Here is a 27,746-nt window from a genome sequence, read left to right on the forward strand (position 1 = left end):
TGAGTCTGCTTCTTGATCAAACCCTTCCATTGCTTGAACTTGACAAAAGAGTCATTTTTGTGCTTCATCATCAAAGAAAAAAAAAAAAAAAAAAGATGTAGACGAAGAAGAAGTAGAGGAAGAAAAAGCAGAGGAAGAAAAATCAAAGGAAGAAGAGGGAAAAAGAAAAGAATCGTAGACGAAGAAGAAGCAGAGGAAGAAGAGGGAAAAAAAAAAACATTCGTAGCTCGAAGACGAAGTAGCAGGGAGGGGAAAAAAAATTACAAACATACCTGAAGTCGAAACAGAGGAGGGAACGATGGATTTCAGCCAAGTCCAACTTCAATCTCAATCGGTCGGTTGAATCAATGAATCCAAAGTTCTACAATTGTAATGGCAAAGAGACTTCACCGGGAGAGAGAAACATGGAGGGTTTTAAATTATAAACCTTTCATGTTATATTTCCCCCCACCACCAAACCCTTTTTTTTTTGTTTTTTGTTCACTTGAGGAGTAAAATGATTCCATGCATCTCACACCATTTAAAAACCTGTACTTCATCAAATGAAAAGTTTACAATTAGAATATAAAAAACAAATAATTAAGTGAAAGTAAAAAAAAACACACACACACACACACACACACACAAGGCGGTCGCCTTGCCTACCCAGTCCTCCAAGGCGCCAAAGGCGACACCTTGATACCAAAGGCGACTGCCTTTTATACGTAAACAATGGCGTCCCTCGCCCTGTCCCTAAAAAAAGGCCTGGACGCCAAGGCGTCGCCTTGACAACTATGTTACCACCCTTTGACGGAGTACTATCAGGAACTCAAATGTGAGTGCATGTAATTCATTGTACTCTTAAGTCTTATGAACAATTATGTTGAACTTAACTTTTCATTGCTCGTCAAAGACAGAATCCCATCAGAAGTCTAGTTTACCACGCAACAAATGAAATCATCCCCCTCTCACTCATATACTCTAGATGCATATACCATAACAAATTTGATTCTATTTGTTCTCGTTTTTGGAATGGGGATAAGGGGCTTCTGGGAAACTTCATCGTATTTCTTGGGTAAAATTTGCTCACCAAAAAACATTGGTGGTTTGGGCTTTTGAGAAACTCTAGCACATAAAAGAAAGCTTTGCTATTGAAACTGGGGTGGAGACTTCTAATGGAAAGGGTGCTCTTTGGGTAAATCTTTTGCGTGCCAATTATCTTTATGGCAAATCAATTTTTTATTCTAAAGTTTTGGGAAAAACGGGTTCTTGGACTTGGAACAATGTTGCTATAATTTTTTATCTGTTTTGTAGAAAATTTTCTACATCAAGTTGGGTAATGTTAGGAATACTTGTTTTTGGCTTGATCCTTGGTTACCTTCGTTTCATCTCCCTTATGATTGCAGTGCAATCCTCTTGTGATAAGGTGCATGATTTCATCGTTGATAATCACTGCCACTGGGATGTTGGCCTTTTATCGTCTTTACCTTCTCCTTTGGTTCGACAGATTACTGAGGTTCAATATCTTCAACGAAGGATCGTTGGTAGTGTTCTGTATCTCAACAAGGGCTTTTAACCACTAAACTTGCTGCAAAATTTCTTTGTTCCTCTCAGTGGTTTACTAGGAGGGTGGCCCATAGAGGGTGCCATCGCATTACCCTATTTCCTAAGTGGGGGAGGTTGTGTTGGAAACTTCGTATTCACCCTAAATTCAAACTGTTTTTCTGGAGAGTTCTACTAAATGGCATTTCGGTTAGAAATATTTTAGGCAATGGATGGATATTGATGTTTCTTGTGTCTTTTGTGGTCCTTCCCGTGAGACTCTTTGGCATGTTCTCTTCTCTTGTGGATTTTCTGAGTGTGGGCTATAGGTTCATTGGGGCTAAGGGCTGACTCATTTCCCTGTTCTTTGATCTGGTTATTAGTTGAATATTTTTTTCTGACCAGCTCTGTAATCTACTTTTGATCGTCACTCGTGCTATAGTGTGATTGCTATTACTCTTTACCTTTTGTGGTCCCATAGCAACTGGATTGTTGCAGATGACATTGAGTCTAGCCCTTTGCTAGTCCTTTAAAATGTCGATCAGTGGATTTCTGATCAGAATTTGCATCATTTGTTTTTGATTGACAACTTTGCTTTGTCTACACCGGATGATCTGAATTCTGTTTTCAGTTGTACACCATTAGTTTTTTGAATTATCCTGTATTGATTTGTGCAGGCCTTTTAACCAAGTTATGACAGATTTAGGATGAGCTTATGGTATTTTGTTCCAAGGCCATTTTGTTGTTATCGAATTGGGTTATATGATGACAGGACAAACCATGGAGGCTGAAGTCAAGGGTATTAATCTTCAGGGTCTGTTAAAAGCTACTCAGCTTGGATGGAACCATAAAGAAGTTTTGTTGGCCACACTGGAGTTGTTGAATTCGCTTCCAGAGCTAGTTGATAGAGCTTGGCCTTGGTATTCCCTCCTTTATTTTTTGGAACTATCATGAAACCTTGGGTAATGTGATCTTTTGTGATTAGTCGAATAGTTTTACAAATCGGTTTGTTAGGGGTTTGGCTTATAAGGCCATTCAACAAAAATTCAACTCTTTGGTCTCTGGCAATTCTTTAAATACTAACTCTATTGTAGGGTAGGTCCCCTTCAAATGCTTTCCCTGTATAGTGTTAGTCCTTGAATTGCAATACTTTTCTTTCCTAAGATTAGTACATTACTACAATACAATCCTATGGTGTTAGCCCTTGGATTTAAAGCATCATCATACCAGATGTCACCAACATCTCAACACCAGTTCAAGAAGTTCAGGGAAAAGAAATGATGGTTGAAAACAGATGTTTTTTTTCTAAGATTTGGAAAAATATCAGTTATCCTACGTTTTTTTGTCACCCATTCACCTTGAAACGAGTAAGATACACCCTTCGGAAAGGGTTTCATCCAAAAGAAGCAAGGGACATTAATAGGGTAAATTACAAGTGGGGTACTTAATGGTTAGAGTAACTATGCCTAGGGTATCTAACGTTTCAAAAACTATGTTCGAGGTACTCCATATTTCGTGAATGTTCTGTTTGTTGTACTTCATATTTCATAATTGTTCTGCTTGGGATACCTTCTCTTTTCAGTCTCAATTTTGCTTGTTCATATCTCTTTTCCTCCCGTTCTCTACTTCGCTTCTTTGGCTAATCAGCCACAAAATCCACCTGCAACAAGAGAGAGAGAGCTGGAAGGAGAGATGTGGAGAGTTAACAATGGGAGAGTGGGTGACACAAAGCAAGGGTGCTATGGGAGTTACAGAAGAGGAGAGGGTGTGGGAGGGGGGGGTGGAATCGTGGTAGGGATGTGGGAATCACTGAGGGGAGAGTGGGGGAGGGTGCAAGAGGAAGCAGATGGTGGGGGTGGAGGAAGCAGGAGGGGGTATAAGACACGGCAGAGGGGGGAAGAGAGAGCTAAGGATCAGGGAGGTGCAGCAACACTCAGCAGTGGATGGAACAACATGTAGCAGCGGGTGCATAGATAGCAGGGGCAATGGCAGGTAACAAAGAAGCTAGGAGGGGCAGCAACAAGTGAGGTGTTTCCAGAGGTGGGTAGTAAGGTAAAAAATGGAACCATGAAAAGAGTACCTCGAACATAATTTTTGACACCCAATAGTAATTTACGAATCACGACTTTCCTAATCTAACCCATCAGTCTAGGTGAGTGCTAGCCGGACATTCCTTTGATGCAAGAATCATAGCCATTCAAACATTGTGGGTTATAGTGGGACCCAATCAATGCTAGCACACATGCACGTTAAGTCATGTGAGAAGTAGAGGGTAATATGAAATAGGGTGCAAGTTTGGCCCTGACCGCCCAAACCCGTCCTTGGCCAGCCCTGATCCCGAATTAGTATTGACTTAAAAAAATGTGGTCCTGAGGGTCGACCCAACCCTGAAATTTCTGGCCCTGAGCCAGGGTCAAGGCGGGTAAGGGTTGATGTCTTTGGCCTACCCTGAATCCGGACCCTGATTTTTGCCGACCCTAATTGTGATCCTGATATTAACCCTGAATTTAACCTAATTATATATATTGCTTGACATTGAATCATTGACACCTCAAAACTCTTAATATATCTTCCCATCGTTCTCTCTTGCTTTTTTTTACCAAAAAAAAAAAAATCTCTTGTATTTTTTTACAAATATGTAACTTTGTAGTTTTTATCTCCTCTTTATTATGAATATTTTTTATTATTAAATTATTTTATATTTTGCAGGGTCAGGTATACCCAACCCTTGATGGCAAACCAAGATTATGGTCAATCAGGGTTAGGGTCATCTCGACCCGACCCTGAAAAATCAAGGCCAATCAGGGTAGGTAAGGGTTGGGCTGAACCCTAAAGGGTAGGGCCAAGGTTGAAATTTTGCAGCCCTGAGTCAGGGTCAGGGTGGGTTTGGGCCCAGTTAAGGAGACTCCGGGTTGGACTATGGTTTTAAGAAACCCAGCCCAACTCAGCCCTGTTGCACCCCTAATATGAAAGATATACACATTGATCATAGGTGCCACTAGTTAAACAGCCATAATTTGCATAAATGCAATACTTCAAAACACCGTGGGAAGGCCAGGAATTAGCTCATCTTTCATTTAACTTGATAGGAGAAGAGCACAAGATCAGTTGTATATCTAAATTTGCTTAGCAAATGACCATATTGCAGACTCTGTTACTACCATAGTACCATACATAAAATATCCCCGAAGATGAGTAGAACATGGTCCTCATTGTTTACCCTGATTCTGTTGCAAAACGAATCAGCTTCCATCCTCCGTCTTGTAACCCAAAAGTTACACAAGCTTTGACCACAAGGCAAGGTCATACATATCCAGCAGATGCACCTACAGACTCAGCAAGCTCTTCCAAGAGTTCCTTCTGTTCCATAGCATTACAGGACTGCAATAAACATGCATAATGCGTATTAGGTGGCAGGAACAACCAACCTCCCCACCCCTTCCTCCTTCCCAACATTGATAGCTCTTGGCCAGGACAGGTCAAAGTTTGAGTCCACCAGATTAATTGATTCAAATACTCCCATTACGTGGTCTATAAAATGCTTAACTACCCAATCCTCACACCATATGACAATATTTCATGGAGCTGTTCTATAGAACTTTTGGAATTGCTTATCATTTTCTGTTTATCTCTTGAACATATAATAGTGATCAGGCCCACTCCCAAAAGTAGCTCACAGTAACAAATGATATATGTGGAAAACACGCACCTGAACAGCTGTCTCAATGTCACCATCCAGGAAAGATGTGAGTTCAAAGTTCATCTTCAATCGGTGGTCAGTAACTCTGTTGTCCTAACAAAATATTAAAGATATATTAAAAAAGTGCTAAACACATTTATAAAAGTTTCCATCCATTATCAAAAGTAAAAAAGAGAGCTACATCTTTGCTAATAGACATAATTTCATGCTCCGCTCTTGCTTGCAAAAGGGAAATCATATGCACAAATTGGAAACTTCTTAACGAACCTGTAGAATTTTGGTTTATGGGCATGTGGCATTACCGAGATTCTTATGTATTTCAAAACAATGAGGCAACTACTAGATAATCTCTCCATCAAGAGTGACACAGGCAGATCGAAGGTTAAGATTTAGGTCATGATAGTGGAAAAGCGTTCATGACAAGGACTTGACAGAAAAATACCTGGAGCTCAATTGTGAAAAAAATATTTGACCTCATTGAAAAAAAAAAATTTGATTTGACGGAGATACAATCCTAATACAAAATGTTTGGGATAAAGCATTCTTGAGTACCTTAAAATTGTATGTCCGGATCTTTTCTGCACGAGCACCAGTACCAACCTGTCATTTTAGAAGTCCATTAGACAGTCATACCTGTGGTTTGAAATGTCATCTAATAAGCCTGATTTGCAACCGAGAATCTACACCCATAATAAGTCCACACCTTCTGTTACAAATACTGTTTCATATCACCAAAATAAAGATATCAAACCTGTGATTTTCGCTGACTCCTCATCGTCTCTTGTTGCTCCCTCACCTTGATCTCGTACCTGCAGGTTATAGATTATAGAGATAAACAAAATCAGAACTCCCTATGATGAATGTAGCATGATTTGGACAGCAATAAATGAAAGGAAGGAACTACATACAACTATGTACACCAAACTACCAGAATGAAGGTTACCACACACACGCACACACACACCCTCCCAAAAATACAAGTATGAAGCTAAACAAGCGCAAAAATGGTAAGCACATTGTATGGCTCAGAACCCAATGTCTGTACACCCCTTTCATTGTGTACCCATTGTAATTGAAAGTCAAGATGAGAAGCCCAGGAGAGCATCTGCATATGTCAGCATAGAAATCTTTTGGCAGATGTAACAACCAAACACCTGCCACAGATAATTACATAGGTGGTGACAGAGTAGAGGATTCCTATTTGTTTCTCGACCTTTACTGTTTCAATGAAGAGTTATTAGGGATAGTTTTATCATCTTATGAAAGTGGAGATGTCCTACATCATGAATTCGAGATTCCTGATTTCATTATTTCAGCATTTAATTTTAATTTTTTTTGGGCAAAATCCTATTAGAAACTGTATATTTATGTATACATGAATATATATGCATAAATGTAGGCATGTATGTATGTATGAATGTATGCACGTATGCATCTGTGAACATCTTTATTCAGCTTGCAAGTCAAAGTAGGGGTTTTTGGGTTTTCAAAAATAAAATTCAAACTTGGACATGAATGAATCTTTACAAACCTTGGGGCAGATCTCCAAATTTTCAATTCCATAACTAATGTTCACTAGATGGCCAGCCCACCACACATCATTTGTATTAGAAGGCAATGACTTGTGAGAGTAGGTTATTTAAGATTTCTCCAAAGTCCTTGCTTAGCAAGAATAGCAATCTCCATTAATTTCAATTTTCGACAAGTGAGTACTGAAGCCACACCTCCTTTAAAGAGCAAACTACCTTTAACCTACTCAATGGATGTCTAGTTTTTCCCATTGGATCTATTTCCAGGCAACCTAGTTTATAGTAGATAGAATTATTCATTTTCTAAGTACATCCCAGCATTGCCATGATGCCATCTAAAGATTGAAGGCAGATTTCTGCTGCCGCAGGGCAGGGAACATATTTAGACAAGGTAGAATTTTTAACAAAACTCAAAACCAACAATTAGTGAGCATATAATGCTATAGCCATCCCAGAAACTTCCACTTGTAGACTCACAGTTTTGCACGCAGCAACTGAAGTGCACGGTTCTTATTTTTAAGCTGCGTCCTTTCTTCAGTACAAAAGATGCGGATCCCTGTTGGTTTATGGAAAAGATCGACAGCTGTCTCCACCTTGTTGACATTCTGACCTGCATTATCAGCTCATGCACGTCATATCACTAAACAAAAAATGACTTGGTGAGAGAAGAAATGCACTACAAGCATAGTGTCGAATGTTGACTTGCATCAACCACATCAGTTTCCAGGGTTGAAACTCGAAAGAGAATCTTCGAGCAATAATGATAATAGCAAAATATTAGCATATTCACAATGCTGGTAGATAGAGGACCGAAACCACTGCAGTTCCAGCTTTCACAAGGTCCTGGGAGGGGTTCACCAGAGTTGGTCCTAATCTTCGGCATGTTGGTAGATGTTGATAGAAATTAAAACATGGGATCCACTTCACAGAAGAGACAGATCATCACAGTTTCAAGAAGATCACTATAGTTTCTATTGATATATACCTCCAGCACCCCCCGACCTTGCTGTTGTAAGCTCAATATCTTTTGGATCAATTTCCACCTCAACTTCATCAGCCTGAAAACAAAGACAGAAAATCACTAATTTGAAAGTAAAGAAATAAAATCCAAAAGAGGGAGGAAGAAAGAAATGATAGCCATATAGTTGCACAGACTGACAGTTTGACATATCCCAAATTTAATCAGAAAGAAAGATCCAAATTGATTTATATGTGAAGCCAAATCAGACCTCCGGCATAATAGCCACTGTTGCAGTAGAAGTGTGCACACGGCCCTGTGCTTCTGTCTGAGGAACACGTTGAACACGGTGAACACCAGACTCATATTTTAATTTGCTATAGACACAATTTCCTTTAACTTCCATCACATATGTCTTGAAACCACCTCTCTCAGCCTGAAATGGAAAGGTTTGCCAAGCTAGTAGAAACAGTCAAATAATTTTTTTTATAATAGTTTTAGGATGCTATTGACATGATTACCTCTGAACTTGATACTGGATTGTACTTCCAAGAATTACGCTCACTGTATCTCTGATACATGCGGACCTAAAGAGATTAAAGATGATATTAATATAGAAGTGGAAGTTAAAAATGAATTCCATCCCAATATTGTCTTCCCATGTCTTCAGCACACAAATGTAGCAAACATATAATCTGTGGACCAATCCATGAAGCGAACAAATTTCTCCTTCCAGTTAGGGATGGCAACAGACAGGTTCAGAAATGGTATCACCAATGCCATACCAACCGTCTTAAAATATTGCAAAACCATATCAACCTATGCCTCCAAACATGAAAGAGACTCCTTCCTTATTTTATTAGGTATCTGGGGTGGGTACCTGCAGGGTGATGCAAGGCTGGGTAGGGTAGGGCAAATACCTTAGACTTTTCAAATAACATACCCAACCCTTACCTGATGAAGGTCACACCATACCCAAGCCATTTGGGGTGGAGCAGGGCAGTTATGCACTTCAACCCTGCTTTTAGTTACAAATATTTATCTAGGTCATATCCAAAACAAACAAAATGGCACACATAATCTGATAAATATAATAATAATAATAAGTTAATAACTACAAAATGACTGCAACAGAATAATATTTTATGCATAAAGGGCCATTCAAGTTATTTAACACAAGACTCAGTAAAACATCTATGAATTGAAAGTACCACTTCCATGGATAATGAAGCACCATTTGAGAATTGAGAATGACAACCAAAAAACCAACAAGCACCAAGGAACCAACTATAGAAAATGGAAAGGATGATTTTAAATAGATCAAAAAATGGCCACGGGTGGAAATGCAATCCCTGATTGTGGTTCATGGGGATCTCTGGATATCGCATATTCTTAAGATAAGAATTCCCACAGTTATGTATCAAACAAGATGACTTCAATTTCTAGTCTGCGAGTATCCCTAGAGGGACACTTAACGGTCGATTTTGTCTCAAAACATGTGAATATTAAATCACATGTGAATATTAAATATAAAATGCAAGCAAACCAATCTGTGAAATGATCTGTGGTACACATCCAAACAATGATTAAGAAGGATAAAGGTAACATATACCTACAAGATCACCAGCCCATAGTCCAGCTTCATCACCACCAGTACCAGCCCTCACTGTGAGAAAAAGAAAGGCATTTCAATCAACTCTTTATTTGTACGTGAGGTTGGGGGAACAAATTGCCAGCACATGTAGGCATGATGCAGGCAAAGATCTAAACCTAGTGAGAATCAAATCGGAATGCTATTAAATTGCAATAATAACTGCGATTGTAGATGATTTTCCAAGGTTCATAGAGGCTAACCTCTAATAAAGAAAACAATTTTTTAAAAGAGAAAAAGTAGAAAGAACGGAAAGAAAAGCTAAAACATCCAAAACCTAGAATTAATTCTACTTCTCTCCCTTACTCTTCATTTTCATGTTCAAGTTATATATACACATTTTTAAATCCCTAATTATCCATGGACTTTTTTTTTTTTTTTTTTCGGGGGTGGGGGGGTGGGTGGGGCAGTTAGATAGGGCTAATACAACAGAAGTGAGAAGGTTAAGGTTTGGGACTCGATGGAATAAAAAGTGATTCCACCTCCACTATCCAAGTATCAAATGAATTAAATGTGACTAAACTCACTAGACAACATTAATGCCATTGAGGATCAAACTCATCAAAGTTTTATCTAATTGATTGGAATCGTCAATAAGCCCATTCCACAGTTCAACTTTATCTCAGTACCTTCATGCATGGTTAACTGCTCTCTTTTACTATCCAAATTCCAAAAGCGATCCTTTAGAATTTCAAAATGCATAATAAGCATTATCCAGAATGGCAAACAGAAAGTCCTCTTCTGATAGGCTTGCAAGTTAAGTCTATAACAAGATAGAAATTTGACACCAAACGGTAATTGCTCAAACTACATTTATAGCTTAAATGTAGAAAAAAATTATTGGTCAAACTACATTTATAGCTTAAATGTAGAAATAAATTATCTACCTTCAAGCCAGATATTTCGTGAATCAAGAGGATCACTAGGAAGTAACAGCACCTATCAAAGAAAAATGCATAACCATTAGCTGAAGGATATCTACATTTTCAAAGAAAAACCCTTTTCTATAAAGACATAAAAGTAAAATCACTATCATAATTACATATCACAGTTTGCTACTGTCTTTCGGAGGTATCTTACAATAAGGAGGCAGCCTGACTGTTAACAACATACTAGGATGGTTAAAGCGCTTTCCAGAGCATTAGCGAGTATTCAGACAGTGGTCATTTCTCAACTGAATAGACAAGTGCTTTGAAAGAACTTTAAGGTGTTAACAGCCAGGAATTTACCAGTGGAATTTACCTTTCGGACAATGACATCTCTCTCTCTCTTGTTACTTCTTTTTTTTTTTTTTTAAGCATAGTGTGTATTGCTTAAGTTTTTGCTAGTTTTTTTCCTATATCAATAAGTTCCTGATCCTGATCACAAAGAATTGAGTCACATGTGCAGGATGAATCAAGCATATCAGAGCTTTTGCTTCCTCGTGAATATCTTGTTCCCTGAAAGCCTAGGTCTGTTTATGCCCTTCACGACAAGGTCACCAAGCAACATGTAGTCAGTTTCATTTGTAACATCAGGACCTTCATTGCCATTTCAACCTTTAATTATTTTTTATTTGGGCTGTTCTTGCAGCTTGGCTGCGTAAATCTTTCTCTTTCCTTCTTATACAAATAGTAAATATCCCAGAAATCAGAAAGACTGGATATGCAAAATTATGCATCTGATTCAATGATCTATTATTTGAAAAGAAACCCACAGAAAATACAGCTAAGAATAACTGGCCCATGACTCGAGTAGCAGCCCCCCACCCCGGGTGCCCAAAAAAAAGAAGGTTTTGGCGGAAAGTAAATATTAGCTGCCCTTTCCTTTAAAAGTGCAGTAAGGGATTTGTTAGTTCCAACCACCATCACATAGGCAGTCGAGCACCAAGCTAAGAAAGGCATCTATTAGGACAAAACTGGATGATGAATAACTCATATTGTATGAAATCATGCACTTAAACAAGCAAGAACTCACAAAAGTATATTTCACAGTCCAATAATAAATCCTAAAATGAAGACCTTCAGCTTCTCCTCAAGCTCTTTGAGTTGATTAGATAAAGTTTCAATTTCGTAAGCAATCATCTCCGCCATGTCTTCGTCACTGCCACCCTCTTTCGATAAACCTGACCGGGGAAAAAAAAAATTGGGGGCGGTTACTGTTAACATAAAATATTCATCCTTTTAGAAATGACTAAAAAAAAAAAAAAAACATGGTTCTACAACCTTTTGCATCTTCTAATTGCTTCTCACAATCTTTGAATTTCCGATAGACTGACACAACCTATTATTTCAAAATATAAGTATATTGTTAGAAGATAATGACAGCAAAAAAAATGACCAACAGACAACTGATATGAGAATCAGGAAATATCTAAAAAGAACATCTAAATGAGGAAATGACTTGTGTTTTATCTTTAGTACCTCGTCAAGCTCTGACATAGATTGTGCAAGCTTTTGGTATTCACTGTTGTTTGAGATGATATCAGGATCTGCCAGCTTGACCTAAAATTAACAAAGTTTGGCTTCATTCCTCCCATAAAATAACTTGAGACTACTAAAGTAACAAGTTGAAGAAGGAATAATACATCAGACCAAGGAGAAGTAAAGCATTAAACTGAAATTCTTCACCAGCTATACTATTTTGAGAATAAACATGACTGGCCTTGCAGGTGTGTATATAGATATCTGATAAATTCCATGAATACATATGAACTTATGCTCAAAATGATGAACTGTGGAAGCGGAAACAAATGAGTTCTGTATTTGAAATCGTACCGATAATTCTTTCCATGTTTTCTCAGCATAATCCAGCTTCGTTATCAGATACGGCTGCTGCATTTACCCCAAAAAATAATATTAAAAAAAAATATATTTAAATGGAAAATAATCTACGATTTCAAGTACATGAAACAATCGGGAAAACGTCACTAAAATTTCTGATTCAATTTTATAAATTGTAAAATCAGTTAAAGTATAGGTTTACCGCCATGCAAACTAATCGCGGAGCTTTGAAATTCGGAGAAGGCCGAACGACGATCGATCTTCTAGTTCTGTAGCTGAGTACATGTGGAAGAGACAGTTTCTTCAAAGATGTCGGAGTTCGAGCTGTGAAGCTCGTTGTTAAGCTCTCCATGGCGTTGCGTAGAAGAACGTTTCAGAGAGAGTGACAGCAAGTGGGGGGTGGGATTGAGGGAAGAGTGGATAACGGGTAGATGAATAAATAAGGTGCGGGGGATTATTATGGCTGTGTTTGCCATGCATTCCTGGAATATATTCTAGGTCTTTAAAAACGGTGAAATAGAAAAGGATATAAAATCAGATTTTGAGAATGCATTCTAACCCAGAATATATTCTCTGAGCTAGTGGGTTTCATGCGAACAAACCTGATCTCTTCAATTCTTAATCATGCAATTCTATCTAACACCATTACATCTTCAAATCCATTTTAACTTCAAATTTTTATAATCATTGGATTTTGAAAATATAGAAACATCGTGCACACAAAGAGAATTGCTTAAGAATTGCACGATTAAGAATTGGAGAGGATCTAAATCCTCAAATAACCCTACACCTCTCTTCTCCCTTCATTTGATGTGCTCTTTCTACCATTTGAAATTATTCCTTTTTAGGGCGGTCATTGGGTGTTTCTTTTTTTGCATATATTATGTTAGTTATGAATACGAAATACCCCCGCCCTAAAAAAAAAAATAATATGATTTATCAAAAATTTCACACACCATTTGTAAGAATTACTAACTTAATGTTTTTTTTTTTCATAAAATTACAATAAGAAAAAATTACATTTTCTATTAGTTTATTGGGTATAAGATCATCATCCTACGTGAGTGGAATGGAATTCTCACACCAAGCCAATAGGAGCACACGAAGAAGCAATACACAATTTTGTATCCACATGTCAAGAAAAAGACGATGTGAAAGGAAGCAAGACACACGTGCAATGGCCAAAATCCTATTAATGAAAGGGTTATCTAAACCTATACCATTTCCTACACCTCTCACAAGTGATTTTGTTTTACCCGTCTTTAAAAATATATATATATATATATATATTTACATGAGAGGGTGTAAAAAACACCATATGCGCAGACATGTTTCCCATTTTCTTATTTTTAAGAATAGAAAATTTTAAATGCGTGAACTCTATTTTAAGATGGCACATCCTGACTTTTAACTTGGGCAAGGGAATTGTCCTTAACATGACCAAATGAGGAGGGAATTTTGAACATAAAATCACTTGTCTTAAGAGCATTTTCCGTCTATTTTTATACAAGGGCGTGAATTTTATTTCAATTACATTGTCTATTGCTTTAAATCGACTGGAGGCTGTGGTAGGGGAGAGTTGAGAGTCAAGACTTGCACAAGCCAAGTATTTTTTGTTTATGTTTTAAAAAAATTACCTTCAATTTTTTTCTCAAATGATCAATAAATGTGTTTTTTCATTCAATCATTTAAAAAAAAAGAAAAAAATGAAAGGGTATCAGTATTGAATCCATGGAGCCAACTCCATTCAATTAGAATAAGGTTATCAGTTGCGATTTTGGTTGTTGTTGAAAAGGTACCTCTCTTTCACATGAAATGACCTTATTGCGAATCAAATGGACTTGGGGATGCGTGTCGGGATCATCCAGCCGTTCGATGCACGTTGGGGCGCTGGGCGTGTTAAAGAGCGATCCGGATCCATTAAAACCTAAAAACGGAAAATCGATGGGGCCGGGGTGGGGGAATTGTAAACTCGCCCGATCAACCCGACACGACACCAGGTATCTCTGTCTATTTCTCCTGTAACCTCTAACCAGACCGTCTTCATATTCTCACGGAATTCCGAAACTCCAGATCTCGAATTGCCATGAAAAACAGTTTCAATAGCGACTTCTCAACTTGACGCCCTATCTCGAGCACTAACAGTGGCAAGCATTGATGCTCAAGAAGAGAATTGAAACATTGATCTCGACTCTCAGATCTCGATTACGAGGTAAGTTCAGTTAAATTTATGTTTCCAGAAATCAATTAATTTACGAGGAGTTCAATGAGTTTTAATTTCTCCGATTCGAAGAACCTCAACGAATATTTTTTGATCTATTACAGTTTACATAGCTTCATTTTCACATTGATTTTCTTTTTCCATTGATGCGATATGTTTTATAATTTCGCAGGAATGACTGTGGAATCGTGAATTTAATGTTTTCAACATCGGAGTTGTGATAGATCCATTAGTCTGGTTTAGTTATTTATTTATTTGTTCATGATTTATTTGCTCCCAGTTCGGTATCCAAACTGTAGTGTTTAGAGTACCAGATCATAGTGTATAGATCTTAGATCTGGTTCCGATTAGTTATATGCATTGACTCATTGTTTCGTATTCGCTGTGAATTTATGTACAGAATTGGTTGTCTTGGTTCATAATTTATAAATTGAAGGATGACAATTTTATTAATAGAGGCAAAGATATAGGTACAATCCCATACGAAAAACATATTGATATCCAATCAATATAAGGGCACTGCTTATATCACGGGATAAGACCTGAAGCATATGTTCCCTTTGGATTCCCTAACTCCTCCAGCAAGCTCCGCTGACGGGCTAGAATGATATCAGGTGGGTGTATCTCCATGGTATTATATTTCCCTTAGGACTTGGTTCTAATTATCAGACCTGAGACTCCATCCATTTTGAGGTGCTTCATTCCATGGGGTGAGAGAGCTTCATCCCTAGACCCTAGAATAAGTGCCTTGAGATCCACAATCAGAAATTTGGCAATGTCTATCTTATAGTGGTTTTTGAATCCCTAGCGAGCTCCTAACGAATTGAGGTTGAGGGAGGGAATTAGAAGTGGAGTCCATTGCTGCGGGAGCTGATATGTTTTGGACCCTCAATCATCTCAATATGTGGTGAAATTTTTGTTAGGAATATGTCAACTATGGCTGCCTATTTGCCATTGTCAACATTGTAGTGGGAATCTCAGCTTCCACAGGTCTCATGCAATCTTTGAAAATCATGTTGTTTCTAATAAAGGTGTGTCTTTCTTGAGTTTCTGCTGAACTGAATTTCAAGTTGTACTTCAATTGTTTGGCAGTGCTTTGGTTGAGCTAGTGAATTGTTTGGCAGTGCTTCAGTTTAGCTTGTGATTTTAGATAATATTTTATGTGAATACTTATTTTCTAGCAGATGAATAATGATCACAGAGTATTCCATGGCTGATTTATGACTTATTAACCAACATTTGTCTTCATAGGTGCCCAAGTAAGCTATCTTTGTGTTCCTGCGCCAGTCTGAGTCCTGCTCTTGTACTATTGCCAACTGTTTGATTTGGGAAGGGTCAAAATGGTAAACTTCATTTTATGTAGTTTTTTCGATTATTTCACTCAATGGTGCTTTATGAACAGGGTGCTGCACACAAATGCATTGTAATAGGACACAGATGGTGGGGAACATAAAATAATTCTAATGAATTTCTGGTTGCATCTAGAATGTTCTTCTATATTTGAAATAAGCCTATGGATTTACTTCTTATACCCTTTGAATGATCTGGGTAAATTCACTTTACTCTCAAAGCAAGTTAATCAATAATCTTTTGTCAGTAGTATCCTTTAATCGCACCAATTTTCTAGAAAACAGGTGAGCTCATGGTGCTGTTCTTATTTGGATAATTACGCTTGACATATGCTCTTTGACTATTTCTCTTCCTACAATTTGCATTTTCGTATCAGAATTTTGTTATTTTTTTATTGTAGTAATTATGATTTTTTGTTTTGTTTTGTTTTGTGAATAGGTGGTGCTTGCAGCTTCTGTTATAAGTAAGTCTGGTAAAGGTGAGTTTGTTGCCAAAAAGGCAAGTATGTTTGCATTGTTTTTCTCGATTTAATATGTTATTCAAGAAGCATTAAGTTTATGTTGGCATTTCAATTTGCATGGTGACTGTGGATTTGTTCTATTGTTGTAAATATTTTTTTTCTCTTGGTATGCCAGTTGTAATGCTTTTGGTATTTTTCATTAGTATTACATTCCTTGGAAATTTATTGAATCATTTTTGGTTAATTACTTGTAGTTATCTTCTCAGGGTAAGGACGTGTTGCTTGTGAAATTTTTAGGGACCAATAATTCTGTTATTCTTAATTACTGCAGGAGCATTAATTGTTTAAATTTTCATATAGGATACCTGTTCTTGAGATCAAGAATAATGGCTTTATGGAAATGTCTGGTCTTTTGTTTGGTTTCTTCAGTAAGTTTACCTTTAGTGTCCAGTAAGAGAAAACTTTTCTTATGATTGAAGGACAGGTGGGTAGGGGTGGTATGTGTTTAACTATTAAGTGGTTTTGTTCTCAGACATTAGAATTGTTTGAAAATCCTTTTTATTTTTTTCCCAATTAAGCTTTGGTGGTTTATATTATGCGAGGAGAATGAAAAATATAGATTTTAAGTTATAGTCCAGATTGCATTGACTAATTGTGTTGGATGTCAATGCCTTGTGTTGATCTTCATAATAAGCTTGTGGATTGCTGCTTTATTTGTAATGTCTAGAATTTATCATCAAATTGTGATAATCTCACAAATAGGAGTTGCATCCATGATGGTCTATCCGTCTACATTTCCTTGCAGCACTGGTTTCAAGGCAGTTTGTGGACATGTCTCGTATAAGGATTGAGGGATTACTTGCAGCTTTTCCCAAGTTGGTTGGCACAGGAAGACAGCATACATATGTTGAGACAGAGAATGTCCGTTATGTGTACCAGCCAATAGAATCTCTATATTTGCTACTTGTAACAAACAAACAGAGCAACATTCTTGAAGATCTGGAGACACTGAGACTGCTCTCCAAACTTGTATCCTTTTTATGTTGGTCTTTGATTAGGTATTTTTATTTTATGATACTCGTGGCCACTACCCTTCAATGAATTACACAGAATATAGTTAATTTGTTTGATTTCCTGCTTTTATGATTTAAAAAAAAAAAAAACAATAATTTATAGGTCAATGTGGTTTTCTTGTGGATCATGCTGCAAAGGTTAGTGAAGGTGCTTTTTTGTAAATGACCGGATTCCCATTAGCTGCCGGATGCTCACTCTCCCAAGCTATTTCATATCGTTATGTTCAAGCTAAACATGATTATGAAGTGTCTTAGGTGAAAACTTCTATTAAATTAAAGAGGAATTATCACTCCCCTCCCTTGAACTTTGGCGAAATATCAAGTTTCCCCACGACTTTTTAATTAATTCACTCCCCTCCCCCGAAATCAAAAGATTCTACCACTCATTAGTACATGTTAGTTTTTGCTGTTAAGTGACTAGTAAATACCTAAACTACCCTCAGTGACTAGTAAATACCCAAACTGCCCTCTAATAAGAAAAGAAAACCGCTCCAAGCGAAGACTTCTTGAATGAGTCTTTTTCACCATCGCTGCCTCCTTCCCTTCGCTGCTTACCGTTCTTGTTGCAACCGTCGCCACTCACCATCGCTGCTCACAGTCGTGACTCTCCTATTTTACTGTCAATGCTCACCGAGAAGCCAGCAACCGAAGCCCTACTCCCTCAATCGAATCACCCTTTTTTAGGAGAAAAAGAGGTCAAAGAGGATCTGAACAATTCTAGGGTATGTTGTTCTATTTGATTTGATACTTCTATAATTGAATATCTTAACATAATCGCATGATACCAGCTTGCCTACCAGTCCAAATGGAAAATATTTCTACCATCACTGGATGAACTAATTTATCCGAATATGATCTTAATCAAGATATTACTGAAACCGAGTTTTTTACTTCACTAACAGAATAAAACACTTTTTACTGATTATAGGAGGGGACTAAGAAATCAAATCACGTAATGAACTACAACTTGGCTGTTTGGGCAGATGATTGAGTATTAATACGCAATTAATGGTTGGAAGTGGCAGAGATGATCGGAATCCCAAAACGAAATGGGTTTCCTGTGTTGGCATAATAGAGAGCCAATTAAGGTCCCCTAAAGAATCGGGATTTGGTCACTGGTTTTTCCCGACAAGTTCGGTCATGGCTGCCTAACGAACCCTTGGTTTTCTCAATCTTTTCCCTCTTAGTCATGATTTGCTGATATCATAACTGATTTTGGTATTTCTACATTTTTGTCGCTCCACCCTACAATTCACTACGTTTCTTCTTCCCCACCTCCTTCTCCCTGTCTCACTCATTCATCGTCGGATTTCAGCAATCGACTGTGGAGCGCAGCAGTGAAGAAGGGGCAACTGTGATGGTGAGCGGCGACGGTGAGAGGTGACAGTGAGCAGCGACGGTGAGAGGCGACAGTGAGAAGTCCTCCTTTTAATCGATTCACTAGAGGGCATTTTGGGAATTTTAAAAATTTTAGTCACTTAACAGCAAAAACTAACAGGTACTAACGAGTGGTAGAATCTTTTCATTTCGGGGGAGGGGAGTGAATTAATTAAAAAGTCGTGGGGGAACTTGATATTTCGCCAAAGTTCAGGGGAAGGGAGTGATAATTACTCTAAATTAAATGGTACATTTAAAAAATGTTAAGTGATCATTTAATCAATGTTTTGAAAGGTGAAAGACTTGAGGTGAAGTGGTGGAAGTCTGGGAACCAGTATATAGCTTGTACCTCATTTGCCCGAGGCAAAAGCCTCAAGGTGAGAGGTGCAAGGTGCCTTGTGACAGGAATCTTTATATTGAGATAAACAACCTTTTTTACATTATTTTGAAATATATCCTCAACACCAAGCCTGAAACTCTGTTCCTCCTAGCTACCATATCCCTACCAATACTTGGAAGCACTTTGAACCATGCTACTGAGTGCTGACATCATCCCAAGACGACCTAACATCCTAATCAATGCAAGAGGAAACATCCTTTATAATGGTTTTAAGGTGAACTTATTTTCTAATCTATGTTGTCCCTTATTTGTACTCTTCAATGAACTTTTTTTTTTTCTTTGGATCCATGTAGCTGACCCCATTAAGTTGGGATAAGGCTGAGTTGTTGTTGTTGTTTTTTTTGATTGTCCCTTTTTCTTGCTATACCATTCCCTAACTTACTTTTAATTAAGGTGTAAGACTTGAAAAGGAAAGGAACAAAAAATTCAAGGGTCTCAGGGAACTAAACATGGAATCGTGGGATATAAAATCAAGGGTCATGAGGTGGAAAGTTTATGCTTATGTACAATGCAATGTGATATTTTATAAATCTGTTTCTTTGAATGTTACTGGAAGATGCATATGAAACATAAGGGTTTTAACCTGTGATTTTGGTTCATAAATCATAGGCCTAACCAGCCAACCAGTTGAGTGATGGGCCACATTTATCTAACACTTATTTCAATTATTTTGAACTTGTAATATATGCAATCCAGTCCTTGTCGTGGTTCTATCATTTTCAAAATTTTACTAGAGCATGCTAACCTTTCTACAGATTAGTGACGTACATATAAAATGTTCATTTTCATCAGAGCATGGCCTTTAAAGTTATAAAAGTTGTTCCTTAAGCATATTCAGGTTCCTGAATACTCTCCCTATCTAGAAGAAGAGGGTATTTGCAAGGCTGCTTTTGAGCTGCTTTTTGCTTTTGATGAAGTCATCTCCCTTGGACACAGAGAAAGTGTAACTGTTGCACAGGTAAAGCAGTACTGTGAGATGGACAGTCATGAAGAGAGATTGCACAAACTGGTAATGCAGAGCAAGATCAATGAAACCAAGGACATCATGAAGCGCAAAGCTAGTGAGATTGACAAAAGCAAGGTATTAGAAATCTTTGAAGGTCCAGGTTCTGAGGTTGCATTACTGTTTGTACTGCATTACTTTTTTCTGTTTCATGCCCTTTCCTTGGGTTTCAAGTTCTAAGCTATCGACTTGCATATTTGTACTTACATCTTCTGCAGATTGATAGGACTAGAAGTGAAAGGGGGGGTTATATGTCTCTGCAATCAGCAGGTTCAGGAAGAATTGACAGTAGCATTTCTGAAATGAGCATATCTAGTAGTGGCAGTGGTTTTGGAGGTGGATTGAGTACTGATGTGGAAATCTTTTGTAGCAAGTCCAAAGGTTTGTGCCTATTTGTCTGCATGAGGTCCATAGCGTTTTTGCTTCTTGAACTTTATAAATATCAATATAGTTGCTTTGTTCTGTGTCTGAGGAAGCTGATTTTTCTTTCTTGAAACCCATGTATCAACCTTGCCAATTCTCATCTGGTGGGACTTTTTAAGAACTTTCACTTACGCTATCAGGTCGTCCCTCTGCATCTGCCACTGCTCCGCCCAAAGGGCTTGGTATGAAGCTTGGTAAAACACAGAGGACAAACCAATTCTTGGAATCTCTTAAAGCTGAAGGTGAAGTGATTCTTGAGGACATGCAACCAACTGCTACTCAGGCCAGGTCAGCTGCTCCATCACCAACTGATCCTATCACATTGACCGTTGAAGAGAAGCTTAATGTATCACTGAAGCGAGATGGTGGGGTTAGTAACTTTGATGTTCAAGGTACCCTTTCTCTCCAGATTCTTAATCAGGAGGATGCGTTTATTCAAGTCCAGGTAGACTTTCTCTCCACTTTAATCAACCTGATTACAATGAAGTGTTGCCGTGTTGGGTTGTTGTTGCATCTCAGTTTGGCTTGTTATCTTTGCCTGAATTTCATATTCCTGAAGATTTTGTGATCATCATCATTGGGAAAGTCTTAGTTACGAACTTATAAGTAAGACAAAGCATCTATCACAACTTATCTGATATGATTATATTTAATGACTTCTTAAACTGGAGGTTATTTAAAAGTCTACTTGAACAAATGGTGTAAAGATGGATTATTTTTGGATTAGAAGACAGTACAATGAGTACATTTATATTTAACAAAACTAAATTTTAGAGAAGAGTGACTATCCTCTCAACAGATGTATGAGAAAACCTATACAGAAGGGGAAAAAAGACACCCCCCCCTTAGGAGAAAAAAATTCAGATTTCTGGATCCTTCTGAGTCATAAATACGTCTTGCATGGTTTAGTTTGAAACTGGTGCAGTTTTATGATCTGATGCAGATCCAAGGTACAAACACCACTACTGCAGGAGAAGAATGCCTGACCATAACCTTAGCCTGCAGTTTTGGTTTGGACCAGATTGGGCCAATTTTTTGGGCTTGCAGTTCAGGTTTCTAGTTTTCCTGAAGAAACATGTTGTGAGGTCTATCTAGGATTTTTTGTCATTTTTAATACAGTCCTAGTCAGCATAGGATATTCTCACATAGCCTGCACATGGAGAGTTTCCTAAGGGGGTGTTTGGTTCGGTAAATCAAATGGTGTATGTATCGAATATGAATGTCAATCTTTTGATAGACATTCTTCTGAAGTATGTTTCTTTCTGAAAAATCGTTTGGTAGCCTTGAGGCTAGTACATGTTTCTCGCGGGTTGAGATATTGGCTTCCATAGAGAACTTCTTTCCGCTTTCTCCTTTTATACTAGGTGGTAAAAAGGTTGCTCAAATCTGAGTTTAAGTGTTGAGGTAAACTCAGATTTGGAACACATCCTTTGTAATATGGTCATTCATGGGAAGTAGGGTGCTCACTTATGAGGGTCATCCTAGTGGAACCAAACAACTCCAAAAATTAAGAATTATCATTCTAAAGAATGTCATCCCAAAGATTTACCGAACCAAACACCCCCTGCTTTCTTCTATTTCTTAATCTGGTCATTCTTGGATCCAGCCTCCATATTCTAGTGATTCAAAATGTCCTGCTGTGGTGATTCAGTAGTAGGGCTAGTGATGATTCCTGATTCATACCTCACTTCTTATTCTGTTCTTCCATCAAGTGACAGGTCAGTTCCTTCTTGTGCATTCTAGTTTCTGGTTTCTGCTTCAGTTAAGTTATTTTCTATTTTGTTGAAGATTATTATTTCCTATATTCCTTCTAGTTTCTATTCTGATTTTTAGTACTAAAGCTGGTTTATTTTCTGATTTCAAAATCTGATCTTTTCATGGAACTAGAAATGTCCTACTTCACTTAGAGAACCAGGCGTATAAAGTTTGAAAAATCTCTTCTGATGGTATGCTGCAGAGTTAGATTTGTTATCAGAAATCTAGTCACCTAGAAAACTAGGGGACAGAGATCCCATGAAACTTTGTTTCATACTAGTCTCCTTTGCTTGCATCTATACATCAGAGTTCAAAGATCAGGAGGGCAGACCCATTTCTGTTTAATCTAAGAGATGAAATGGGAGCAGGTGCTCAAGAAAGGGGGCAGTAAATCAGAAATTGGCTGATTGATTCCTCCTCATCCCCACACAAACTGCATCTATTTTGGTATTCCATTTTTGCTGATAGTCTGATACATTGTTTTGTTGCGAGTGATATTCCTTAAAATCAACCCAATGGAAGAGATCTCACTTGCGGAACCCTGTCAGAGGGTCCTGTTTCATTAAATGGTCTAAACTCGAGGTAGCTGGGAACTTTTCATTCTTTGAGTACAACCTACTGCTCTAGTTATTTTTTTGGTATCTTTGTTCATGTATGCTCATTCCTCTGGACTCCCTTGATTCAATTATGGAACTACTCTGGATTTCTACTGAGATCTTAAAAGCTGGTCCTGGAACCTTGACCAATACAAATGTAGAAGTGCTTGCTGAGTTTCCTACTTCAAGTGGTTCACAATATGTTTTATCCACCAAAATAAGAAATTATGCAGTTGCTTTCATCAGTAAATGTAATTTCGTCATGGTACAGCATTCGATGGGGGTTGATAGAGATCCTTCAATAAGAGTGTACTTTGCAGAATGCTGGCTGACTCTGAATTTATTGTTTAAGGAAAGTATGAATAGGGAATATTTTGTATTACAGAACACTCTTCCCTATTGGGTTCTCTAGAAATTTAGGGCTTTTTTTTTGGGAGAAGTTTTTCCTTCGCAACATGGTGAGGTTCACCACTCCATCCTGAGGTTCACAAACCCCTATAGGGTTTTAGAATCTTCCCAAAACACCCCCGAAACACTCGCACACTTCTAATTTCCACTCGGTCCCATTCACCCATGGCCTTGGGAAACTCGATCCTTTTTTATTTTTATTTTTTGCTAGATGACAAAGGATTTTATTAAGAAAAGAGGAATCAGAATGTTACATGTAGCACAATAACGACGAAAAGTGGTCGAAGCCCAAAAACCGATAAAGCACTTTACAATTAAACATTTCGCAATTAATGTTTTTTTTTAATTTTTGCTCGAAACCAATTTGTAAAGACTAGCACTGGACAATAACTTAGGGCAGATAGGATTAATTGTTTCATTTGTTATAGTCTTTTAAACTGTATGACGACTTCATAATTTTGGCTTATGAGTGATTACCATGCTTGATTTTATGTTCAGATTGAAACTGGGGAAAGCGCTGGCATCGTTTTCAAAACTCACCCTAACATCAACAAAGAGTTATTCTCCATTGAAAATATTCTCGGCTTGAAGGATCCTAATAGGCCTTTTCCAACTGCTCAAGCTGGTGATGCAACAGGAGTTGGTCTTTTGAAGTGGAGAATGCAGAGCGTGGATGAGTCAGTTGTGCCATTGACAAGTGAGTTTCAATTTGTTACATAATTACTTTGTTCGATATATCTCCTTCTTCCCCCTTCCCTCCCCTTTCTGCTTTCTATTTTGTTTACCTAAATTGTTTATTTTACAGTCAACTGCTGGCCCTCTGTATCTGGAAATGAAACATATGTCAGCATAGAATATGAATCTTCATCGATGTTTGACCTGCAAAATGTTGTGATATTGGTACCTCTTCCTGCACTTCGGGAGGCACCAACCGTGAGGCAGATTGATGGGGAGTGGAGGTGGGTTTTTTTCAATTTATTATATTCCATTTTTCCCACAAAGTAGTTTTGGGTTGAAACATTTAAGAAGAACCATAGGTTGTTAAAAGGGTAAAAAAGGAGTTTTGCCACACCTGCCACTTTTCAGCCTCATACACTGATGATTTGGTGGGGTGACTATTGGGTAGATTTGAGTCTCCCTTGATGGGCCTCCTCTCAAGTTCTGTGCCCTATCTTAAATCATGAGTCACCATGTGTGGGCTTTTCCACTTTGATTTTTCAGTGGTCCCTGTTGGGTGCACTTCCTAGACTTTTCAAACGTTATTATTGTTATCTTGTTTCATGTTTATTTACCAAGCCTGTGATAAACTGTTCCTACATCTTCTGGAAACATTGTTCTCTCCAGTAGGCTTTATTTCCATCCATATGTCGCAAGGTTGTTGACGCCTTGGTTGCGTTGGTCGCCTAGGCACCTTGTTGGTTTCACCTTGTGTCCAGGGCCTCCAGGCCCCCTTTAACACCTTAGATTGTGTAGGCGCTGTGACAACTATGATATGTAGTGACTTAGAATCTGTAATTCCATATGGTCTTTTGCCTGCAATGGCTTAATCAATGAGGTTCCTTAACAGTTGTAAGTGGTTCCAAGTTTTACCAAAAAAAAGTGGATCCGAGGATGTCTTATAGAGCACAGGGATGACATTGCTTACTTGTTTATTTATTCTTTCTTACTTACAGGTACGACTCAAGGAATTCCACATTGGAGTGGTCCATACTACTAATTGATGGTTCCAACCGCAGGTTGACAAGATTTTTCTCTAATTTTTATGTCCATTTATATACCAATTCATAACTGGCCTCTGATGTCTATATTTGTGCTGTTAATTTTGCCAGCGGATCAATGGAGTTTGTTGTTCCTCCAGCAGATACATCGGTTTTCTTTCCCATTTCAGTCAGGTTCACTGCTGCAAAGACATTCAGTGATCTAAAGGTCTGTAAATTCAAAATCAGAATGGACAGTTTTTGGTAGTTTGCTCTGTTTCTATCAGCACCCCAGGAGCATCTGAAGGCTTAGTAGCCGTTACTTTTGGGCAGAGGCATTTTAATTATTTTGACTTTTAAGGTGTAGATAAGTCTAGTGACTCCTGTTGTCTGCATGTTTAGCCAGGTTTTAGTTTGAGTTTCCTTTCCTTTAGCAATGTGTGTGTGCGAGTGTATCTATATATATATATGTTTGAAGGTTTCTTCTAAGTGGTCTTTTCAGATTCTCCTTCCCTTTGAAAGGGCTGGACTTCTAGATGAAGAGCTCCTTGTAAAGGGTGGTCTGGTGTCCATGATTGGGCTATTGGGCATTTTTGAGAGACGGGGAGGGTGGGGGGTGGGTTTCTGAGATGATGTAAGTTGTGACTCTGATCTCTCAGGTTCTTCTGTCTCTCAGAGCATGCACATGCATGTGCTTTATGAGCTTTTGCTTCTTTTTTTTTTTTTTTAGGTTATAAGTTTCATTCGTCCAAGTGGGAAATTCCATTTTTCAACTTTTGGTGTGTGCGTGTGTGTTTTGTGTTTTAATAGTCTTGATTGATAGAAATATTATATATTTTGTCCCTATTCTATAATGATTGTCTTAATCTTTTTTTTTTTTGGTAATGATTGTCTTGATCATGACCATCTATTATGTAGTAAACTGTTACAAATGAATAGAGATAAAACGCCCATTCCCTTTTCTTTTCTAAACATTGAAACGTATATTCTTGCAGATCATGAATATATTGCCACTGAGAGGTGGTCCCTCTTCAAAGTTCTCTCAGCGAACACAGCTGGTCACAGAGAGCTATCAGGTGATATGATTTTGGTGAGTATCATGGCGAGTGGTTGAGGACTGCACTGCTTTCATATTGGTGGTTTCTTCACTGGCTTGTTTGATCTTTTCTGCATATAAATTTATTCATCTTTAGCCAACTTTCTCTCATTTTTGGTTACAAATGTTAAGCTCGGCAGTTTTATTACAAGGTTGGGTTTCTTTTTCGGGTACTACTAGTGTAGAAAAATACTAAAACAGTAGCATATGAGACAGTGGAGAGTATATGCTTCATCTGAATTCTGAAAGTGTTGTGATTTTCCTTACATTTCTCTCTCATCAATGGGGAAAATTATTTTGTGCTAAGGATGGCCACTGAATTTGAATAGCTTGGATATTGTTTGAATGGCGTTTCTTAGATGATGATCTGAACACAAGCCACACATTGTGCCATTCCTTTGTTTTCTTTAAGCATTTTTCCTTTTTTTGTGACCCACAAATCTCTATCTATAACCAGTTTGACAATAACTAAGGGCCAAATATATATATTAGGTTCCATTTGTTTCCACAGGAATATTTTACATTTTATTTGTCCTTGCCTCCTTGTTTATTGCATTTTTTAGGCTGGATCAATAAGTAATTCCATATTGGCCTTTACTTATCCCAGTCACTGGAGGCTTTTTCTTCATCGTCCTTCATTTTCCCCTACTACATCTAGTGGATCTGAAATTTATCATTGGATCTGTTGTGTGTTGGTGTCCATGCCCGGGTGCAAATTGAACTTATGACCTCTTAATTGTGAAGTGTTGTCCTTGCCAATTGATGTACTCTTGGGATCAGTAACTTTGTAGTATTTTCTGCGATGGGTTTCAGAATAAGAGGTGAAATTACTTTGGCACCCCACAATCCGATAAAAAAGGGGATGTCTCTTCGGAGATGTACGATAAAATTGAAGGGAAAAGGTTGGGTATGCCGCAAGTGCTGGTATACCCAGATTTGTGTGTATGTTTCTCTCTCTCTTCCTCTTGAAAAAGTCCTATATGCACCTCTCTTCCAAGTCATCTCATTGGTTGAACTGTCAATGAAAATCGTCTGTAGCTGTTGCACTGATGCAATGAACATCGGGAAATCCCTAGGATTGTGTGTTTAAATGCTCTCAGTCGTTTGATGCTCACTGCAGAGGATGTGGACTCTTGAATTGCTAGCTCTAGAAAAGTTGACGATATATTAATTTCCTTTCAAAATTGAAATATTAGAAAGTTTCTATCGACATTAGGTCAAGAGATCTCACCTTTGGGATCTCATAATTACTCTTTATATGGCAAAGGTTTGAAATGCTCTTGGTACTATTCTAAAACTCCCAGCACCACCATCAAATGGGATATAGACCAGGCATCATACAGTAGGGGCAGGAGAATCATTCAGGGCCCGGGGGAAGAAGAGACCCCACGTGCCAGCCACCCCCACCCCCCCTCCCTTTGTTTTACATGGACTAAAGGCGTTGATACTTACATCTATGGGCCTATGGCTCAAGTCAAATCGGATTTGATAGGACTGTTTTAACCTCTCAAAATATTGATACTCAGTTATTATTTTATTTTATTTTTTGGACCGTTTTATCCTCCCCTGATTTGATACCACCGATAAGATTTCATGCCTCGATAGTGATACAATAAAGGGAGAGGGATAGGTATGTCGCCGATATCAAGTATGTTAGCGGATAGCATCAATGGGAATACATGATGGAGTATCATTCAGGAAGGATATGAGGGTCATTTCAGAAAAAAAGGAAGAGAAATATAGACACAATAGGTTCTAGCATACAT

At 38.0% G+C, this 27,746-nt stretch overlaps 3 protein-coding genes across 8 annotated transcripts in view; 2 read left to right on the top strand and 1 right to left on the bottom strand.

Moving 5' to 3' along the window:
* LOC122091456 (F-box protein CPR1-like) overlaps positions 1-2,632 on the top strand; it is an 8,681-nt gene extending 6,049 nt beyond the window's left edge. For 2 of the 4 annotated variants that reach the window (XM_042661417.1, XM_042661418.1), the window contains exon 2: positions 2,199-2,632. The gene's annotated coding sequence lies outside the window, so the exon portion shown is untranslated. The remainder of the gene's footprint in view (positions 1-2,198) is intronic. The other 2 variants (XM_042661419.1, XM_042661420.1) reach the window with 1 other exon arrangement.
* The window catches only part of LOC122091455 (peptide chain release factor APG3, chloroplastic), a 16,801-nt gene extending 4,222 nt beyond the window's left edge, over positions 1-12,579 (bottom strand). Inside the window, exons 1-15 of one of the 2 annotated variants that reach the window (XM_042661415.1) lie at positions 12,324-12,574; positions 12,116-12,172; positions 11,762-11,842; positions 11,564-11,621; positions 11,360-11,463; positions 10,247-10,298; positions 9,325-9,374; positions 8,230-8,295; positions 7,980-8,144; positions 7,736-7,808; positions 7,228-7,360; positions 5,973-6,030; positions 5,774-5,821; positions 5,231-5,314; positions 4,574-4,902 (exon numbers count right to left, since the gene is read on the bottom strand). In XM_042661415.1, coding sequence (XP_042517349.1) covers positions 4,825-4,902; positions 5,231-5,314; positions 5,774-5,821; positions 5,973-6,030; positions 7,228-7,360; positions 7,736-7,808; positions 7,980-8,144; positions 8,230-8,295; positions 9,325-9,374; positions 10,247-10,298; positions 11,360-11,463; positions 11,564-11,621; positions 11,762-11,842; positions 12,116-12,172; positions 12,324-12,473 — 1,257 coding nt within the window. In that variant the 5' untranslated portion in view covers positions 12,474-12,574 and the 3' untranslated portion in view covers positions 4,574-4,824. Of the gene's footprint in view, positions 1-4,573; positions 4,903-5,230; positions 5,315-5,773; positions 5,822-5,972; positions 6,031-7,227; positions 7,361-7,735; positions 7,809-7,979; positions 8,145-8,229; positions 8,296-9,324; positions 9,375-10,246; positions 10,299-11,359; positions 11,464-11,563; positions 11,622-11,761; positions 11,843-12,115; positions 12,173-12,323 lie in introns of those variants that run through there. The other variant, XM_042661416.1, reaches the window with a different exon arrangement.
* Positions 12,580-14,100: 1,521 nt separating this feature from the next.
* LOC122091745 (coatomer subunit delta-2-like) lies at positions 14,101-26,286 on the top strand. 2 transcript variants are annotated; one of them, XM_042661862.1, is made up of 12 exons: positions 14,101-14,333; positions 15,594-15,685; positions 16,131-16,170; positions 16,958-17,181; positions 19,841-20,083; positions 20,224-20,386; positions 20,569-20,873; positions 23,686-23,884; positions 23,993-24,146; positions 24,861-24,923; positions 25,017-25,113; positions 25,880-26,286. In XM_042661862.1, the coding sequence occupies exons 2-12, from the start codon at positions 15,683-15,685 to the stop codon at positions 25,967-25,969; spliced, it is 1,581 nt and encodes a 526-aa protein (XP_042517796.1). In that variant the 5' UTR covers positions 14,101-14,333; positions 15,594-15,682; the 3' UTR covers positions 25,970-26,286. The 2 variants fall into 2 exon arrangements, with proteins under 2 accessions (XP_042517796.1, XP_042517797.1); XM_042661863.1 differs by lacking the exon at positions 15,594-15,685.
* The last annotated feature ends 1,460 nt before the right edge of the window (positions 26,287-27,746 follow it).

The sequence above is a fragment of the Macadamia integrifolia genome, chromosome 10 (assembly GCF_013358625.1).
Source record: "Macadamia integrifolia cultivar HAES 741 chromosome 10, SCU_Mint_v3, whole genome shotgun sequence".
NCBI classification, from domain to species: Eukaryota; Viridiplantae; Streptophyta; class Magnoliopsida; order Proteales; family Proteaceae; genus Macadamia; species Macadamia integrifolia.

What these genes read in the sequence shown, in the direction of transcription:
- LOC122091745 (XM_042661862.1), top strand. An exon ending in GTGAGATTGACAAAAGCAAG is followed by an intron (nt 20,084 to 20,223) that starts GTATTAGAAATC and finishes CATCTTCTGCAG; the next exon opens with ATTGATAGGACTAGAAGTGA. An exon ending in ATTGATGGTTCCAACCGCAG is followed by an intron (nt 24,924 to 25,016) that starts GTTGACAAGATT and finishes TAATTTTGCCAG; the next exon opens with CGGATCAATGGAGTTTGTTG.